This window comes from Protopterus annectens, chromosome 1.part1 (assembly GCF_019279795.1).
Source record: "Protopterus annectens isolate FY-2018-M chromosome 1.part1, PAN1.0, whole genome shotgun sequence".
NCBI classification, from domain to species: domain Eukaryota; kingdom Metazoa; phylum Chordata; order Ceratodontiformes; family Protopteridae; genus Protopterus; species Protopterus annectens.
Genome location: NC_056726.1, coordinates 292,547,558 through 292,568,556, shown reverse-complemented (window position 1 = coordinate 292,568,556; position 20,999 = coordinate 292,547,558). Strand labels below are relative to the sequence as shown.

Sequence of the window (20,999 nt, the reverse complement as noted above, 5' to 3'; positions counted from 1 at the left end):
ACTCAACAATGTGCTAAGTTGACTGTAGATGACACTACCTATACTCAGACAGAAGAAATAGCAAACCTGGTAGCCGATAAATTCAGCTCAAATTTCATCCCCTCATCACCTCCGGTCACTCCCATGAAATGCCACCTACCATTCCTTTGCCTGTCATCACACAAAAAAAAAAAAAAAAACAAGTCATCACTGTGCTCTCTAAATCTAGAAACATGGCATCCATGGGTCCTGTCAGAATCCCAGGGTACCTATTTAATAGCTTGAAACATGACCTATCGGACCCATTTGGATCTCTGTTTAACCAAACAGACTTTGTCCCAGTAGAGTGGAGGACAGCAATGGTCACTTCTCTGCACAAGGGGGGACCATCAATGAACCTGGAAACGAATGACCCATAAGTCCTCTAGCCTCATATGCAAGACTACGGAAAGGATAATCTTGGACCTGATTATCAACGACATAGGAAATCCCCAAACTGTAGACCCCACCCAATTTGGCTTTGTCAAGGGAAACTCTTGCCTGCTCAGCCTGGTGGATTTCTATGAGAAGGTCACCAAGACCATGGATGAGGGTAAGGCAGTGCATACCACCTACCTTGATGTGGCCAAGGCTTATAACACAATACACCATTCTGGTATTACAGTTAAACTCACAAATTGGGTATAAACCTCTATGTCACCAGATATATAGCTAAATGGCTTGCAGATAGGACACATGTTATTAGAGTGAGGGAATCCACATCCAGCAAGAGGCCAGTCACCAATGGAGTACCACAGGACTCAGTGCTGGGCCCCCTACTGTTTGGCATATACTTCTCAGATGTCAAGGAAAATGCAGATGGACTTTGGCTGACCAAGTTTGCTGATGACTGCAAGTTGGGGGCAATTATTGAATCCATAAATGATGTTGATATCCTATAGGAAGGACTGATGCAGACTAATGATTGGTGTCACAGCCATGGCCTCAAACTAAATGTGAAGAAATGCATAATAATGCCCTTTGGAAATCAAATACCCATGCAAATTGCAACATTGATAGCACCCCCCCAAGAGTGGACCCAGTGGTGAAAGATCTGGGTACTCAGATAGATAGACAGTGATATGAACTTTGACCACCATGTGTCCACGGTGGTGAGGAAATTTTTCTATGTGGCTCAGTTTATAAGTACGGGCATGGCATCCAGGTCTAAGGATGTTATAGTACCACTGTACTCGGCCCTCATCAGACCAATTATTAAGTACAATGCACCCTTAGGCATGTACCTCCCAAGGCACCGGCAACAGTTGGAGAGTCCTCAGAGGTTTTTCACCAAAAAATACAGGGTATAACCAACATGTCATATGTGGTCCGATTAAAAGTCCATTGCTGTATTCCACTTCCAACCGATTACTGAGAGGTGGTCTATGCCTGACATACAAGGCAGTCTCTGACACAGCCCTGATGGAAATGTTGCATATTCAAAAAACTAACTGCACGAGGGTTACCCACTCCAAGGATCTAAACTTGACCTCTGCTACAAATAGATCATGCTGAACAGACAGATATGTGTCACAGAGATTGCCCTACTCTAGAATAAACTTCTTATAGTCATTAAGCAGAGCCCTTCATTGACCATCTTCAAGTGCAATCTTGACCAATGGATGGGAGATTGCCATTTCACTCCTGGGGTGTTGCCCATGTCCCTTATGGACAGAGGCAGTCTGCAAAAATGATTAAAACCCCACTTGCTGACCTCTGTTATCTTTCCTTTAGGGATAGAAAATTGGGTAAAATCTGCATAACACTGGCTAGGCTTGTAAAGGCTCTTGACCCATTAGGATAGTAATCTCCTAAGAACCTACGAACCTATAATGTAATGTACTACCCTAGAATACAGCACATTGTCTTACATATAATCCTGAACATAACTTACTTTTTTTAAGTTTGGGTGGCACAGTGGTGCAGCGGTTAGCATTGTCACCTCCCACCAAAAGGTTCTCCAGTTCTATTCTCAGCTGGGGTACCTTCTGTGCAAAATCTGTATGTCCTACCTGTGTTCATGTGGGTTTCCTCTGGGTGCTCCGGTTTCCTCCCACATTCCAAAAACATGCATCTGGAGCATTTCTCCCCAGCCCTCCACTGAAAATGGGCTCTGTCCCAGTCTGACATTCCCAGTAAATAAATGTTAAATAAAATAAAGTACAATTAAACAAAATCAGCATGGTAAATGAGAATGTAGGCTTGGCTAACACAGAACCAAAACAAATTGTCTAGGTCTTTGTTTTGCAAAACAGCTTATGAACTTTCACAATTTTTAATATCTCTGTTTTTTTTTTTTTTTGCACTAAATTACTTGCTGTCTATATTACCAGCTCAACTTGTCTGTATAATGCCAAATAAATGTTGCATTGAAATTAAACTGTTAGAATCCTGCTGAGAAGTTACCCTATATTAGTCTAAAAAGAGTTTTGGTGTTCATGAGAATGTCTTAGGACATAAGTATTTAGAATAAAACAAAACCACACAACTGAAGGTAAGGACCACATCGTTTACTGCAAAAACACTCAGTAAAAATCACAATGTGACACACGACACAATGTTTTACTGAGTGTTTTTGCAATAAACGACATGGTCCTTATTTTCAGCTGTGTGGTTTTGTTTTATTCTCAGTTGGTTTGTGTTACTTGCTTGTACATAAGTATTTAGACCTGAAAAGAAAGTATAGATATCTAAAATTAGAGAATGGACAAACTGTACATCAGCACCCTGATTGGAGAATGAACGTTCTCCAGCAGGGTCTTAATGTACAAGTAATGCTCACTGAAAAATGAGTCTGCTGCTTCATGGCAGAGTATCAAGCTGCCGTGGAGCCTGGACAGAAAAAAACTAATGGTTGCCATTACTTTACACTTGCTAAGCAGCGCTTTTGCTGTTTATCAAGTGTAAAAAACATAAACAGAAAAAAGTGTATGTGTGTATGTATGTGTATGAGTATGTTTATGTTTCTATATGCGTGTGTGAGTGAAAGTGTGTATGAAAGCAGAGGAGACTGTGTGTGTGTGTGTGTGTGTGTGTGTGTGTGTGTGTGTGTGTGTGTGTGTGTGTGTGTGTGTGTGTGTGTGTGTGTGTGAGAGAGATAGAGAGAGAGTGGTCTTGTGTGAGTGAATGCGTGTATGAACGCAGAAGAGACTGTGTGTGACAGAGATCGAGAAAGAGTGAGAGTGATCCTGTGTGAGTGAATGTGTGTATGAAAGCAGAGGAGATTTTGTGTGTGTGTGTGTGTGTGTGTGTGTGTGTGTGTGTGTGTGTGTGTGTGTGTGTGTGTGTGTGTGTGTTAGATTGAGATTGAGAGAGAGCAGTTTTGTGTGAGTGAAATCATGTATGAAAGCAGAGGAGACCGTGTGTGTGTGTGTGTGTGTGTGTGTGTGTGTGTGTGTGTGTGTGTGTGTGTGAGACTGAGAGAGAGAGTGAGAGCGATCTTTTTTGTATAGCTCTCAACTGTCCAAATTTCACAGAATGTCCAGAACTTTGCCTCATATTTTTGTCTGTTCCTCATAAAATTTGTGGTTTTCTGAAGTCTTGTGGCAAATCAGTGAGGAGTGAATTCACTAAATAATGACAGGCTTTATATCTTTCAGAAAACGTGTCATAATACAATACCTTTTATTTTATCAACTTTCTAAGTTTATAAGAACAATATTTAAAATGTATTCCTATTTTGGGGGTTTGTACCCCTATTCTTTTTGGCTTTGGCCAGAGTTTTTGTGCTAAGAAGTTGGTCATTATACTTGTGTGAGTGAGTGCAAGTATGAAACCAGAGGAGACTGGAGATTGCATGTGTGTGTGAAAGCAAAAGAGACTGTGTATGAGAGTAAGAATGGGCTCTGTAAAATTTATGTTTCACTTACTCATTTATTTTGTAACTACTATATTATTTTTTTATATATTTTTGATGTAAAATGCTTCCTCCAGCACCATTAGCATATACTACAGAAAGTTTGAAACATTAATGGAGAAACTATTTTACATCAAAAATATATAAAAAAAATAATATAGTACTTAAAAATAAGTAAGTAAAACACAATTTAACAGAGATCCCAGTTTCTAAGTGCAATAATGGCCTCCAGAGTGTGTGTTAATGTGTAATTAACACCTTTCCAGGGGTGTAGAGGCCCTCCACTGGACATTAATTACACATTAACACACACCCTTTCGGGCATTATTCCTTACATAAATCAATCTACTGGAACTCATTATCTGAGCAACCGATGATAAATATAGATAATTCCCTGTCAGTTCAGGAGAAAAATGCTGGTAATAATGCTTTTGCATAACTAGACCCATTTTATTTCCAGAATCTTATAAGTTCATAGGTAAGTACTAGTTTAGCTGCCCTTGCTGACCATTTTAAACCTACCCTATTACCCTTTTTGTACTTAAAATAACCTATCCTATTTGATTATAGATTGGCCTTACCCATCATATGGTCAATAATTATATATTACCCCTAATGAGAATAACTAGGATCATACAACAGATAATTTGAGGGGACCCATGCATGGAATAATGCATTTAAGAGTGCCTCTATCCATTTTTAGTACAGGAGGCAGTCCCAGGGTAAATTTTCTGTTTCCCATCCATAGATCTAAGTTGAGCTTAAATATGGACAGGAGATTAATTTTGTTTTATGTGGATAAAGAGTTTATTCACAGCACCGGTATTATCTCCAAGATATACCTGTCACTCCAAACCATTCTGTTGATGTTCCATAAGAGGTTTAGATCCCTAGAAAGAATTGATGAAGTGCAGTAAATCCATCAGTAATGGGTCAGAGGATGCCATGTATGCCAGACACAGGTCACCTTTTACCAGTCTGTCGGTACAAAGCATATTGACAGAGCTTTGAGTCGGTCCATGTAGGACATGTTGTTCAGGCCTTGTATCCTTTTAGTAAGGGATTTCTGTGGGGATTCCAGTTCTTGCATATGTCTGGACAGATAAATTCCAAAGGGGGTATTATATTCAATGACTGGCCTAATGAGAGCTGAGTAAAATAGAAAAATTACATCCATAGAGCTAGACAAAATCCCTTTGTTTATAACCTGTGCAATAGAGAAGGACTTTCTTACTACAACTGGCACATGTTAGTCAAAAGTTAGATCATTGTCCTCATAAGTTCCCAAATCACAAACAAATGGGTCAGTTGTTAGGGGCATGTTGTCAATTTGGTAATTTCCTGCAGTAGGTAACTTTCCAAAGAATACAACAATGCATTTTTTGGCATTTTGTTTCCATCCATAATTTTGGCACCAGTTATTTATTTGAGGCAAACCTTCCTGTAGGATGGATAAGTCATCTGGGGATTCTATTATTGCTCCTATAGTCATCTACAAACATAGTCAGGCAGAGCCCTTTAGTATTGGTTTTTACTTCAGAAAAGTAGATGCCGAGCAGTAGAGATGGGTTTTTATACTGGGTTCTGAGGGACTCCACTGGTGACTGGTCATTTTGTGTCTTTATGTTTGGCCTTTTTGTCTCTTTATCTATAGCAACACCATGGTCAGACACTTATTCAAACAGATTACACTTTATATACACTTTTACAAATGTGTAATCTTATGGTGTGCATTATCAACTATTCATTTCTGCAAAATGTGTGCAAAGTCAGGCAAAAATTACAATATTCAAACAAGCAGAATTTTAACAGAAAATATATAATTTTTTGTGTTCTTTCATCGGAGAGCTCTTCTTTATGTGAGCCCTTGCCCCACCCCCATAGGTTTTAATTATTTGCTCTTTAATTCTTGATCTGGTAAAAATTCTACCAACAAGATTTGCAATTAGCTATTGTCATAAAGTCTAGGATGACTTAATGAAAAAAGGTGTTGTGTTACAAACAAACCATTATCAACACAAAATAATAATCAAATTAAAATTATCAGCACAGAGTGGGAAAAGGAAATAAGATGTGAATATAAACAGCTAAGCACACATTATAAATATTGCTTGAAATGCATCAAAAATAAACTTCTGTATTCTAGTCTCATTAATGTTCATGTTCTAAAGGCAATGATGTGAGTGTAACATTAATATTAGTTATTCTTTCTTACAGGATGTTTACAGACTATCCTGAAACCAAATCTTACTTCTCCCATTTCAAGGGAATGGGGTCTGCTGCAGAAATGGAGGGGTCATCTCAAGTTCGAAACCATGGAAAGAAGGTGTTTAATGCTCTGAATGACATGGTGCAACATCTGGACAGCATGGATGCTTTAAATGGAATTGCCAACCCTCTAGGCAAGAAACATGCCACACAGCTCAAAGTGGATCCGAAATACTTCAGAGTAAGTCATACAAAAGTGAAAAACTTAGGATAATTGCAGTAATAAGATTTGCCTTTATCCAGTGTTGTTTGTATGGCTATCTCAAATAAATTTATCAGTTGTAGTAGTCAGGATCTGCATTTTACACAGCTAAATTGGTTTGGGGTAATAGCTTGTAAGATGACAATATCCTTATTTTAGAGTTCTGTAATGATATTCCATTACCTTACAAATGATGAGGTTAATTGGTCTGGAGATTCCATGTTCAATGGTAGAGCCGTGTTTGTGGATAGACACTACTATAGCTGTTGTTCAAGTAGATACCCAGTGGTCAGACTATGACTGAAAGGGTCAAAGACAGGTCTGTGAGGCAATGCTTTGTGCTAATAAGGAGACAGCCCAGTATGTTTTGAATCATAGAGCTAGTGTTTTTGGTGAAGCTGTGTAGGATGTGTTCAGAGGTAGTTATAGTGATGGGCAGACTGGATGGAGTGCAGGAAAAAAAACAGGAAGGGGACAGAGCTAAATGTGTCCTCTTGTATATTTACAATATCCTCAGTCAAAGTGGATGGTACCATTTGAGATTAGCTCCATTCAGAGTGGAGTATTGTTTTAGAGATTCCTGACATAGTTACAGAAGGCTTTAGTGTTACCTTTAGAAGAGGAAGCAATGTTTAATTCAAACTTGTCTTAACAGCTTTTTACACCTTTATTGAATTATTATTTAAAACATAGCCAAACATAAAACATAGCCAAACATAAATTTATATAAGAGAAAAAAAAAACTTTCTTAGTTGCAAACATTATACATCTTTATTTTTTCTTTTGTATAACTATCATCAATCCAACATTATGGAAATTGCTCAATTCCTGCCTTGCCTTAAGATTCACTACTCCTCTAAAGCATTATTTGCATGTACTGTTCATTGAATTTCCTTTTTTTTCTATGAAATTTGTTCCTGCCCTTTCCTAAATATCCCATTTCCATTCCTTTTATCTCTGTTACAATATTCAATACTTCAAATACAAATAGTTTTGACTCTGATTTCCATTTTCTAGTAATTGTTTTCTTGGCAGCCACCAGAATTAAATTTAACAAGACCTTGCTGTGTCTAGGCGATTCAGATCCATTGTCCCAGCTCAAAATAATAATTCCTTTAGTTACACCTATATGCTCACCCAATATTTCTGACAGAGTACTCTGTAGGGAATTTTTAAAGTCTGTCAACTCATTATTGTAAAACAAATCCACCGAACAGCCAGAAAAAGTCCAATAGCAGCCACTTTTAAAACACACACAAAAAAAGTAAAAAACAGTCTTTGCAGTAGTACCCAGTACTTTTTTTACGCTTATAGGTATCGCAACTTCCTCATTATTGTCCCAAAACACGTTCCAAGTTGCCTGTTTCTGTCCCATCTCACCTCCAACTTTTGCCATCTACCTGAGGAAAAATTATTTGGAGTCTGCCTGGGGTATAAAATACCTTTGTAAATGCTTTCAAGCAAAAATTCTAAATCTTCTAGGCTTTGTTACATACTTGGGAGCCATGTACATGTCCTCCTATTGTTTCCTTTTGAATTGCTTATCCAATCAACTTCCCAGTCTTTTCTAACTCCTCTGATTGATTCCTATAGTTATTGTGCAGTATATTTTATATGCCCTTCTAAGTATCCCCTTTTTTATCAGCAGCTTCTGTTCTAGACTCATCTAAGAATTCTACCAGAGTAGGTCCTTCACATAATATTCCCCTATCCTTCTCTTTGCCTATATTCTGATATCAGTCCTTGATATGGATGGCAGTCTCTAGCCTGAAGTCCAAATATTTTCTTGGCTTCTTCCCATGTTATTACCTTTTTCTCTCTCTAGTTATTTGCTCCCAATACTTTGGTTCCTTTGCCCGTTTTCTCAGTAAATTCCAGCCTTCTCTTGCCTATTATCTGTACCCCTAATTGCAGTCATCCCTGTCTGCAAAATCTCTTTTCTCCATTCTCACACTGGCTTAGTTCTTAGTATACTTTCTGCTATTTTATTAATATAATATTCCATATGGCTATTGTTATTTTCCTTAAGGATCTGCATCCAAAATCCCACTCACTCTTTACTTCTTGAATTTCTGCAATGTTTCATCATCATCCCTTTCCACTTTGAATTATAGCTTTCTGTTTGAGTTATGTAAATGTAACTTAACTGTGTAGCTCTAAGATATCCCTTCAAATCAGGTAGTTCTTAACCACCTTGTTCTATTGGAAGGATCAGCTTATCCCACTTGACTCTTGCCCTCTTCCCCTCCCAGATAAATTCTATCAACTCTTATAGGTTCATAGGTAGATACTAGGCTATCGGCCCAAGGGCCTAAGTAAGCCTAGCCAACAAGGTTCCCTGGCTTACGCCACCCAAGAAACTTATTTTCCTGTGCCACTGTCGAGCAGAGACACAGAAGTGATCCCCGAGGCGTATTTCCTATTTCCCATCCACTCATCAAAATTTTTCTTGAAGAGTGCTAATGAAGAACTTTGCTTGACATAGATGGGTAGCCTGTTCCAGAGTATGGAAAGTATCTGGGACAGGAATCTATCCCTCCAGCATGTCCTGTTTATTGTGGTGACAAGGTTTAGGTCCCTAGAGCATGTAGCTTGGAGGGATTGGGATTTCTTTAGGTGTAGCATGTCCAACAGCTCTGGGTTTGACATAGCTTTATATGTTAGGCAGAGATCACCTCGGAGTAGGCGATATGCTACAGAGTAAAGCTGGAGTTTTTTGAGACGATCAGTGTAGGGCATTTGTTTGGGGCCAGTAATCCTCTTTGTGAGGTACTTCTGTGGCCTTTCCAGCTGCTTCAGATGTCTTGTGAGGTGCATTCCAAAAGGGGTGTTGTACTCCATAATGGGTCTAATGAGTGTCGAGTAGAGGGGAACAATGATGTCTTTTTTCCTGGATGAGAACACTTTTATGATGAGGTGTGCCACGTAGAAGGACTTCCTGACTACTGTGGCGATGTGACTATCAAAGGAGAGACTACTGTCCACCTGGGTCCCAAGGTCTCTTATCACACATTTGGTGTTAAGTAGATTGCTGCCTATGTGGTAGTTCATGGGTACAGAGTTTTTACCAAAGGGGATGACACTGCACTTTTTGGCATTGAGCTTGTGGCCATGGCTTTGACACCAGGCATCTGTCTCAGCAAGGCCCTTCTGTAGGATGTCCACATCATTTGGGGACTTGACTATGGCTCCTAGTTTGCAGTTATCTGCAAACTTCATTAGCCAGAGGCCTTCTGTGTTAGCCTGTACTTCAGAGAAGTAGATACCAAACAGGAGAGGTCCCAGGACTGAATCCTGTGATTCTCCACTTGTCACTGGTTTGAGGTCAGATTTGAATTCTGCAACTTTTACAGTGTGGGTTCTGTCAGTGAGCCAGTTGACGACCCATCTTGTGATGTAGGGATTTATACCTAGTTTAGTGAGTTTAGCTATAATTCCAGAATGGGGGATGGTGTTGAAAGCCTTGGTGAGGTCAAGATAGGCTGTGTGAACCACCTTACCCTCATCTACGGCTTTGGTGACTGCCTCAAAGACATCAATCAGGTTCAGGAGGCATGATCTGCCTTTCACAAACCCGAACTGGGTGAGATTCAGAGTTTGGAGGTTACCAATGTCTTTGTTTATGAGTTCCATGATGATACGTTCCATGGCGTTGCAGACCAGACTTGTCAGGCTAATAGGGCAATACTTCCCGGGATCAGTGGTAGCTCCCCCTTTGTGGAGGGGGATAACTGTTGCTGTGCACCATTCAGTGGGCACAAAGCCTGATGTGAGGCTATTATTGAACATGGTGCTTAGGTGGGGAACCAGTTCATTCTGAAGTTCGTGTAAAACGCAGCCTGGGATGTTGTCCAGTCCCATGGATGCTGTGTTTTTGGCTTTAGAGAGTGCAGCTTTTACCTGTGTAGTTGTGATTACAGGGACTCTGCATTCTTCCTGTATAGATATGGGCCCTTTAGAGGTGAGGGGGGTAAAGTTAGCACTGAACCTATCTCCCAGGATGTTGGCAATATCAGTTGGTTTAGTAATTTTCATGCCGTTGTGCTGTAGCTCAGAGCAGATCTGGGTGTTGCCATTGAGATTCTTAACATAGCTATATAATGCTTTGTTGCTGTCCTTAGAATTAGTGGCAATTTTGTTTTCATAGCTAGCTTTGGAGGATCTTATAAGGGATCTCAGCTTCTTACTGAGGCTGACCAGGGATCTCATCCACTCATGATATTTTACTTTCTTTTGCAACAGTTTCTTCCTTCTGTTGTACAGTTTGTTTATGGCAGGGGACCACCAGATTGGCTTCCATTTTTTGGAGGATAGCATCTTAGTTCTGTTTGGGATAGCACAATCCATGCAGTATTGTCTGCAACCATTCCTCTGGTTGATTAAAATATGCCTGACCTGTATAAAAACTAAAGGGACTAAAAGCATTAAACTGCTTGTATCTTGCTATCCATAGCCATAAACAAGAGCTTCCACTTTCTCAATTTTTGTATTATCTTTTATTTAGTCTCTTCCCACGTATCCTTAGCTGCCATAACAGAAACATTTTTAATTCATACTCCTAAAAACTTCATTTGATCATGCCCCCATCAATATGGGTATTGCTGAACCAATTAATGTGTGGGTAAATAGTTTACAGCTATAGCCTTTGTTTTATCTTCATTAATTTTATATCCCTAAAAAACTTGAAACGGGGTCGAAATGTTCCATAACATTGAGATGTCTTTTTCTGTTTTAATCAGGTACAAAAGAATATTGTCTGCAAATAAAGCTAACTTTTCTTGATCATCATATCAATTATATCCTTGCATTTATGATCCCCTTATTTTCTTTGAAAATGGCTCTAAATGTAAGGCAAATAACAAAAAGGAAAGAGGACACTCCTGTCTGGTTCCTCTGTTCAAACACAACTTATCAGGGAGGAACTCTCCAATTTAATTCTTGCATCCAATCCCTCATATATCTTCCTAATTAACCTTATTATTGTATCAGTGAATGCCTTCCATTGTCCTAGTCATAAACTCTTAGCCTGCTCTGTTGAATCTTTCTCTGTATCAAGACCCACCAACAATAGTGGTGTTTTCTTATATTCTGCTTCTCTCTGGATCATCATTGTTCTATTAATATTGGCAAATGTTTGCTTCCCCTCCACAAAATCACATTGATCCATATCTTCAGTTTTAGCAAAACTTTTGCAAATCTTTTAGCTATTTTAGACATAAATACTTAATAATCATGGGTTTGAAATTGAAATGGACCTATATGAAGTTGTGTCTGATGAGTCTTTAATATCTTTAGGTATTACAGCCACCACAACTCTCTTACAGGACGATGGTGCTTCCCCTCCTTTTGCAATACTGTTAAACAAAACCTTCCAAATCATTATCACTTTCTTCTCTCAAAGCTTCCAAGCTTCCACAGGAATATCTTCTATTCTTGGAGACTATACGTCACCATTTCTATTTCATCTCCTCCTATCTTAACTGTTAATTTTTTGTGCCTCATATACCTCTAATCTTGGCATACTGAAGTCTTCCATAAATATTTCCATTTTTGCTCTTTCTTGATTTCTGTATTTCTCTGCTTTATACAAATTTTCATAACATTTCATAACATTTCCAAAATATCTCTAATACTTCTACAGGATCTGTGGTTATTTTTCTTGTTATAAGCTCCCTATGTTTGGCAACAACTCTTTCTACTTTATGTTTACAAATCATTGTGCCAAAAGTTTTTGTGCCCTGGGGTTATTATCATAAACTCATACATATTATCCAGATATTCCCTTAGTTTCTCTATAACATTCTGCTGTTGTGCATCCTCTTGCTCTATGATGACCCCTTATTCTGCAATTATTTAACCTTTGTCAACCCCTCTAAATAATTCCTGATACTTCTTAACCATATTTCTTTTTCTTCTATTTCTACACTATTCTTAAACTTCACTTTTGTTTTATCTCACTCACTAGATATAACTTCTGAAGAAATGTATATCTTCCCTAATAACTCAAATAATTTTTACTACCCATTCCTTAAATTCATCTATTTTTAGCAGGTAGGTAGGGCAGTGCCAGTGTCTCATTTGTCCTTCATTACCCTACATGTTTGTCATTGTTTTTGTTGGTGCACGATCTGAAATAGTTATTTGATGTGTGTTGAAGCTTTCAATTAAATGCACATGTTTCTGTGAAAACTAATTTCTGTCTAGTCTAGTCCAGTTATTGTACCTTGGGGAATAATATGTAAATTCTCTCAGAGTTCCTATTACTGAGTTCACATCTTGTGTACCAAATATTTTCATAAATTCCTTTGGAAATCTACCCTTTTTGTTATATTTTCCCTTATAGGTCCCCCAGATACAGCTTCACTGTTGCAAAGCAAGTTCTAGTCACCACCTATAAGTAATATTCCCTACTGTAAACTGATTATTTCTCAAAAAAAAAATCCTTACACTAGTTAACAGCAGTTTTAAGTGGAATATTACTACATGCCAACATAATCCTCCTCCCTTGACAGTAGTCCCTTAGTGCCACAAATCTACCATTATCTTTTGTTTCCTCTTCTAACACTATTGAAGCTCCTCTAGCAATTAGTATAAGCACTGTCCTTTTCCATTGTCTCTGATATTCTGCTGAATATCGATCCTGAAATAATTTCTTTATCAAATTCACATGCTCATTTCTTTCCAAATGTGTCTCCTGTAGCATTGCTATTTGAACTCTGCATTTCTTAATATAATTCAATACGCTTATACTTTTTGTCTAAACCTGAGAAGCCATTACATTTTCAAAATTATATGGAGAGCATAGCCATTATGATAAGATGTTTTTATTCCTATCTATTGTGTAAGACAGCTTTTTCAAGTGACTGTTTCCAACTTTTGAGCTACATGCACTCATTAATGTTTGGCAGGTTGATTTTTCATATAGTTATTACTTGTCATCTCCTTTTCAATCTATGTCACATTTTACATCAAGTTTTGTTTAAAAGAAAAGCAAAAAAAAAACCACTACCAGAACCCCAGAACATATTAACTTAAAGCAAACACACAAAACTATGTACATCTTCAAATAATGAAATTTAACCCTCCTGATAGGAACAATTGTCCCAAAATTGACAATTGCACCCACAGGCATCACCTAACCTAAAATTAAGGTTATTCATGCTAAGACACATGTTACAGCCTGTGCTCCTACATGCGCTAACTGTTGTCTGTTCTTGTCTTATATCTATTTCCCCTCACAGATGTGAAAAACAGCTTGTATGCTTTCAGAAAACATTAACTTTTAGCCCTAAAAAAATGTGTACAGACTTTAAATAAAGCTAAATTTTACACTGTTGTTGTAAATGCATTTAAGTACTTAGGTACCAGGAAAGCTGCTATCTTTTATTTACTTCCAATAATTTCAAACGTTTTTTTTCTTACTGAGCTGTTTGCTCTGGTTTGTTTGTTTGTGTCTTTTGGCTTTTTCCCGGTTAGGGGTCGCCACAGCGGAACTCCGGTCCGCTAATGATTGGCAGTTGATTTTTACATACCGGCTTGCCAGGCCTGATGCACAACCTTCAACGAAGATACGCCCATTCATGCATGTCTCCACGCAGAAGACGCTGTAGCTGAGAATTGAACCGGACAGCGTCTTACTGTGAGGCGACAATGGTGCATTTTAATTTTATGTTTCCCTTTGTAAACAATGCCCAGCCTCGAGATATATTGCCTGCAACTGTGATCGGCTTATCTCCATGGAAACAGGATGTAAAACTGCCCTCAGCTGCAGACTTATCAACTCACACTGAACATTTATTTGCTAAAGAAAAACTTTTCACTGCATTTGCAGTGACCTGTTATTTTTGAAGTTCACATGCTTAAATGCAATTTTTTTTTTAAATTAAGTCAGGGGGCATTTATCCAGATATTCATCTATACAAAAGTAAGAAAAACATCTCAACTCTACATATATTATAACAAGTTCACTTTTATTCATGATCTCCCAGCACAACAGCTCATGATTACAACATATTTCAAGATGGTTTTTTAGATACCGCTGTCTGCATCCAGCACAAATCTGCTTTGCTGTATAATGTGCAATTTATATCATGAAATGTTTTATACAAATACTGTTAAGAACAAAACATGTTTTTACTTACAGTTGTTTTTTTTTCTTTTTAGTTGTACTTCCAAACATTAATGACATGAACTGTGGTATATGCTATTCAGTCCACACACAAGTTTAACAAAGTCAACAAAAGTTCACTCTTTCTCAGCCTCTCCACTTTTTGTTGTAAAGCCATATTTTACAGATGTGATTGATGCTTTATAGACTCAGATTTATTCACTAATTTCAGTGTTGCTGGTCTTCTGCCTGTTCTTCTCCATCTCCGCACCCCAGACCCCGATTCAAGTGTAAGGTGCTCCCTATTCTTCTAGTCAACTCCGGTGCTTTTTTCTATCTCCCAAGCATTTTCCTTTGGAACATTGGAAAAGGTTTCACTGGCAAAGTCTCTCTATGCACTTAATTATCAGAAGAATGAAAAGCAAAGTCCCATTCTGTTTGATAGGTCACTTTTGGTTGGTCAGACTTTATTTCCTCCTTAGCCTGTTTTGCATAAAAAAATATCTTTGATCCTCCAGGAAAAAAATATTCTGAAGATAGCTGGTACAGCAGCTTGAAGCTCACATCTACATCTCGACCTTCCCTGATTGCTAGGATGAACATGCTTCTCTTCTGCCTAGTATACTATACAGTGAATAAAGATTCTCCACAAATACTCTGCTGTTTCTAGTTTTTAATACTTTGTCCTTCTGCCATAGTTTTAGGATCAACTCTTTTATTCTGGTAGAATTGCATCTTTACTAATACAGGTCTTGGCTGCCTTCTCATGGCCAGGTTTGCAGCATACACATGATGTGCCTTTTAACTAACAAATCCTTCTGTGGAATACAAGTCCAGGTGCTTATTTGTGCTTTCATAAAGTTACTACAGTCTGTTCCTTCCAGTTTCTCTGGTACAGCAGAAAAGCTCAGGTTTTCTCATGTGCTCTTTCCTCTAACTCTACCATTTTTGAAACAACTCTTCTTGAGAAGTCTCATACTCAGCCAGCCTTTTCTTCATTTTGACCTCTGATATTTGCAGTTTTATCAGTTCATCTGAATAGCTGTTTAAAGCTTGAGTTGATATACTCCTTCAGTGTTTCATTTATTTTAATCAGCTATTTATTTTTTCCTCTAAATTACTGGAAGCCATCTCTTATACCAAAGGTGAAGTTTGAACTGCTTTTTGCTGAACAACTGCAGGATTCTTCCCAGTCAGTATTTTCTCTTCACATTTTCTAGCTGATTTTCTTTCATGCTCTCTATGTTTTTTTTGGGGGTTTTTTTGCTGGTATCCAGGCAGTGTATGTACTAGCTAGTACATGAATTTTACTGCAACTGGCAAAATTACTAGCCCTTATGTCTCAGTTTCTGTTTTCACACTGGGAGAGCTGAGATTAACCTGCTTGTCAGTGTGCAGATATCTTAGACATCTCTACTGGTTTTGACTCTTCATCTTAATACTTTATTTACCCCTTTGAGTACACTTATAGAGTTTGGGGATCAGAGTTTATTCATTAAGGCCAACATATTTTGTTCTTACTGTAGAGTTTGTTAATACTAGGGTTACACCTCAAGAGCCTGTTTCTAAAATTGGTACTGCATTTGATTCACATGGGGACAGATGCCTCAATGCAATAGTTAAGATAAGTGTAGGAGTAAGTGGTACATATGGCTGCCTTAACAATGGGATCATATTAAGATGGAGAACTTTTGAATCTCCTTAAGTCATTGAAGAGAACTATACAATTGACTTGGGAGAAGTCCCTGAAGATAGTAGGACTGAAGACACTTCTTGGGCTGGGTCTTTATGGAGAATAAAATTGCCCTGTGGTTTGCTTTAACCAGTAAGAGGGCAACTACAGGTACAGAGTATGTTGTTCCTGCATTTGTAAGAGCCAGATTGAGTAGATTTGACCCTAGTAGGGGTAGATACTATCTAGTCAAGAAAATTAACATTAATGATGTCAGGAAACCTCTGGGCATATTTATTTGTTTGCTGGTTTATGAATAGGTAATTGAAAAATTCTGAACTGATTATTCTGGGTTCAGTAGTTAAAGACTCCAATTTGCTTAGATAGATGTCATGAGCTGTAGGAAACATGGGCTTTGGTTAGCAATGACATAGCAACTGGACTTTCCTCTAGGTACCAGGGTATGTAGTTTTAGATTATTATCCTGCTGAATTATATGTGAGAGGAGGAGATGTTTGAGTGAGTATGCAAAACAACCAACTCTTGTTATATGATCTGAGCAAGTGGTATGCAGTAAACCCAGTTATAGAACAAGTGTTGTTGCTGTGTGAAACCAAGTTTGTATAATTATACAAGCAGTTTTTAAGGTTCAGGAAGGCCTCAAATGTGTGCATTTTCCTTAGTCAAATGTCTAGTATTGAGCAGTGCCTAAGAAATACACCATGGAAGTAGAAGTAGAGACTGTTTTAGCCAGTATGCATAAGCCCTAGGGGGAGAGGCACAGACCATTCCCCAGTGAAGCAGACAGGACTAATCATCTCCTTTCAAGCTGGAAAACATTGGTTTCCTGTGGAATGATACTGGTTACTAAGCCAGTTGTTGAAGTCAATTACTTTTTATTTGTGTTGTGGCATAATTTACAGTAATAGCAGGATACTGCTTAAGACCACATTTCCAGCTTCAGACACATACATTGAGAGCTCAGCCATATGACTCTTCATATCTCCTAATATGAAGCATCTAAGGTTATTCATTCCCACATACAATGACCACATTGTCTGCATACATGCATTGAAGGGAACTGAGTGCCCTGAAAACATCAGAAATGCTACCACTTCAGAAATGACTCACAGTCACTCTACCTTGATTAGCCTAATAAATGGTGCATCAGTATGTATGACTATAGAGTCATCTGTGCTAAGTACACTATCATGTGACACAACAAGCTGTGGTGGCCATAAGGGCATAGGCATACAACATGAGTGACCTTTGTGTGTAGCAGTAGAAAGGGCAGTTGAGCATATTGCACTGAGGTGTGATGACATTGCTGAAGTTTGGGTGTGGCATTGTGCTGTCTCATAGGTATGGGAGACTTTGGAAGGGGATTTGTGCAGTACCTCAGCATATGTGAATTTAGTGTTTGTGTTATACTGTGGTGGTGCACAGGGATGGTGTGTTTTGTCAGACAGTTAATTTGAAAGGCTTGCCTCCACATTAAATGGTTATCTACACCACTCACAAACACATTCAGTGTTTGGTAACACTAATGAGCTATCAGTGAACATGAGACTGTTGCTGCACTGCTTTGGGGGTTCTAATTTTAGTAGCTTGACAGCAGATGAGGTAAGAGCAGACTGTGATCCCATAACATCTGACAATCAGAGGTTTTGTTAAAGTATACTAAAACTATCTAAATTAATATATCCATTGCATTGTTGAATAGGTGGTACCATGCTATGCAACACTGACCTTTTCAGTGCTGACTTGGAGAAGCAGTCTTGTAGATGGTGGCATTAATGAAAGACAATAAGAGTTTGTATGTTTGAAACCATTCTTTTGATTTCCCCTAGAAGTCTGTAGTGAAAAAACGAAAGATATTAATAACTAAGTTGAATATGTCACCAAAGGACTGTAGTATATACTTATAAAGGCACAGGTGAGGCTCGGATTCCAGTCCTTATGTGCAAAAGACAAAAGCTAAAGGGCTTTCTTCTAAATTCTTCACATTAGGTTTGGAGACCCTAGTCAATCTATTGTTGAAATGTCTGGGTACTAGACAGTTGTCATTTATACTATCAAGCAGCACCTCAATTGGTCTGATATGTCGATAGTCTCTTCACAACTTCCAGGAGCAAAAAGAGATCTTCACATTACACAGTTTTCCAATTTGTAATTGTTTCATTGAAAACTCACGTAAACATCTTGTACTGAACAAGTACTGCTAGCAATCTATTCTGACTAAAATTTTCATATAGTTTCAGATTTCCTGAGGCTAGCAATCTATTTTAACTAAAATTTTCATATAGTTTCAGATTTCCTGAGGCTAGCAATCTATTTTAACTAAAATTTTCATATAGTTTCAGATTTCCTGAGGGTAAGGGATTTGAGAATTCCTGGGCAGATTACAATGGTCAGCTGTCAGTTTTGGTAGCTTACAAATGCAGCCAGTGGCAAACTTTTTAAAAGTACCTTGGTAGACTATTAAAAAGGCTTATTTAGTTGATAAAGACACATCTCTGCTTATGATGTTGTTGGTAATAAGTGCAATTATACACAAAATAGTAACTCACATCCTGGCTTTTGATGCAGTCATGCTAATAATATGGAATATATATATCCTTACAAAGTTACTTCCAATATTTGTATAGAGTATGTTACACTAGTTTTCAATAACTGAAGGATAGCTGAAGAATGTAGCGTTTTCCATTCATGCTTACCAGTTCATGTAATACAGATCTTTAATAAAATAATAGAATCTGTGGCACCATTGTGCCACTTCAAAGAATAATTAAACATTAGATAACACCTGATGGAACTGAAAAGTAAAATATAGAATGGCAATTGGATAACATTTGTCCACAACTTCATTTCTATCCATATCAAAGTATGGAAAGAAGGCAGGTGACAATTGTGATTATTTATTTACTTTTGTTGACTGGCTTATTCCCACTAAGCATAGCCTATTTTCAGGGGAGACCCATTATGGTATTCATACTGACTATGGAAAATTTGTCCAAAACGTGGGATAAATTTCCCAACTCAATTCAATGTGGTCATGGGTCTTTTGCATTTCTCTATGAGCTACCATTCACTTTCAGATGAGACTTAGGTTGACATCTCATCTGAAGGACTGCACCTCAGGAGGGCACCATTTCCTTATCTTATGTTATAGTATCATTACTGAAAAATGAATTTAAATGTCTAGTGTGAGAATAAAACCACTGCAACTTTCTTATCCGTCAGCTTCAAAGATTGATAAGTAACTATCAAAAACTAACAAAATGGTTAAAAAGTCTTGGTTTTGTGGAAGGTTCAAGCCAACCTGCAGCAGCACTACCTTGTTGAATTATTCTAGCCCAATGGTTGTTTGATGTCATAAATAAAAGTCCAATATTTGCTTTTTTGTGTGTCAGTATAAACATTCTCATTTTTTTCAAAACTGTGAACTTCAGAACTGAAATTTTAAGTAGGGCAACAGAGCGTGGAGATGCAGGGAGGCTTTTTCCTGTATAGAACTGTCATTTGAGAGTGTGTTGTGTTGAATTTATGCAGAAAAATAACTGTTTCATTTGGTATGAACAGGTTTAGATTGATAGGTTTCAGTTAGGCTGATGTCTTTTCAGCCTTATAGTTACTCCATGTTTAATGTTTGCTGTATTACTTTTCTGTCCCTTTACAGTCGGTATAGTGACATAGAATGCAAACAACAATATAGCTCATCCATCATTGTCTGTCCTGAAAGGGCCTTTCATCTGGTATACCATGGATGTTCCAAAACAGAACAACCAGCCTTTGGTGAGGTGCAATCCCTCACACTGGACAGCAGAGTGATGCTATACATATGTTATCTTCCCAAGGCCATGTATCTCCTCATGACTTTAAAAGTATTACTTAAGTGAAAGAGTCTTTAAATCCCTGAGGTCCTTCATGATGAATAAGGACATACAAATGCTGTTCATTCCTTCACACTGAGCATGCTAATAGAATTTTAATTAAAGACAAATAATTTAAGGATCTGTCATTGTCATCATCATCATCATCATCATCCCCTGTTTCCCATTTTTACATGAGATTAGAATTTAAAAATTAGTGTATCTTAACTTTTCACAAATTATTCATAAATTTTGAAGAGACATGCTCACTCTCCAAAGTTTTATTGCATGGTCTGTGTGCCTACTGTTTATTGTACTGGTTCTTGTATTATAAACACTAAACAAATCTTTAATAGGTACACCTCTGGATTGCTGCTTTATTTAAACTAAATTGCAACCTATACTTCACATTTTCAGGTCATCTGCGATGTTATTCTGCAAGTCATGGAGGAGAAATGTGGTGGGGATGCCAGAGCAGCATTCGATAAGGTGACCAATGTTGTGTGTTCCCAACTGAGTGCCGCCTACTAAGGGTCTGGATGGTGCAATTACCCTGAGCGCTTTGAAAATCACTGGTGGACTAGCATAATATTATTATCATATTCAGTGCTAACGATACATCTAGCTATATTTTAGCTCAGAAATCATAATGTAAAACTGCAATTATTTAATAAACTGCATCAACAAGCTTTGAACCTTTGAGTGTCATGGATTTAAAAAAATGATTTATAATGCCTTATGAGAATCTGAAGAATAAGGATCTAAGAGCTGGTGCATAGCTGTCAAAATGGTGGTCATACTCAAGAAAATTCATAATGTCCCAAATTATACTTAGAAATGAAATGTTGTTAAATGCAGCTCAAAGTGATATATTAACCTGGTAAAACATGCCTTATACACATCTTATCTAGCTGTATCAGGAAGATTACCTGGGACTAGCTTGAATTATTAATGAGACATTGCTGAGATAGTCAGGACTGGGGCCATTCAACCTTTTTCTTACT

General features: G+C 37.9%; 1 protein-coding gene across 1 annotated transcript in view; it reads left to right on the top strand.

The window, feature by feature from the left end:
* LOC122814429 (cytoglobin-1-like) overlaps positions 1 to 20,526 on the top strand; it is a 57,401-nt gene extending 36,875 nt beyond the window's left edge. The window contains exons 2-3 of the mRNA XM_044087013.1: positions 6,092 to 6,323; positions 20,413 to 20,526. Coding sequence (XP_043942948.1) covers positions 6,092 to 6,323; positions 20,413 to 20,526 — 346 coding nt within the window. The remainder of the gene's footprint in view (positions 1 to 6,091; positions 6,324 to 20,412) is intronic.
* The last annotated feature ends 473 nt before the right edge of the window (positions 20,527 to 20,999 follow it).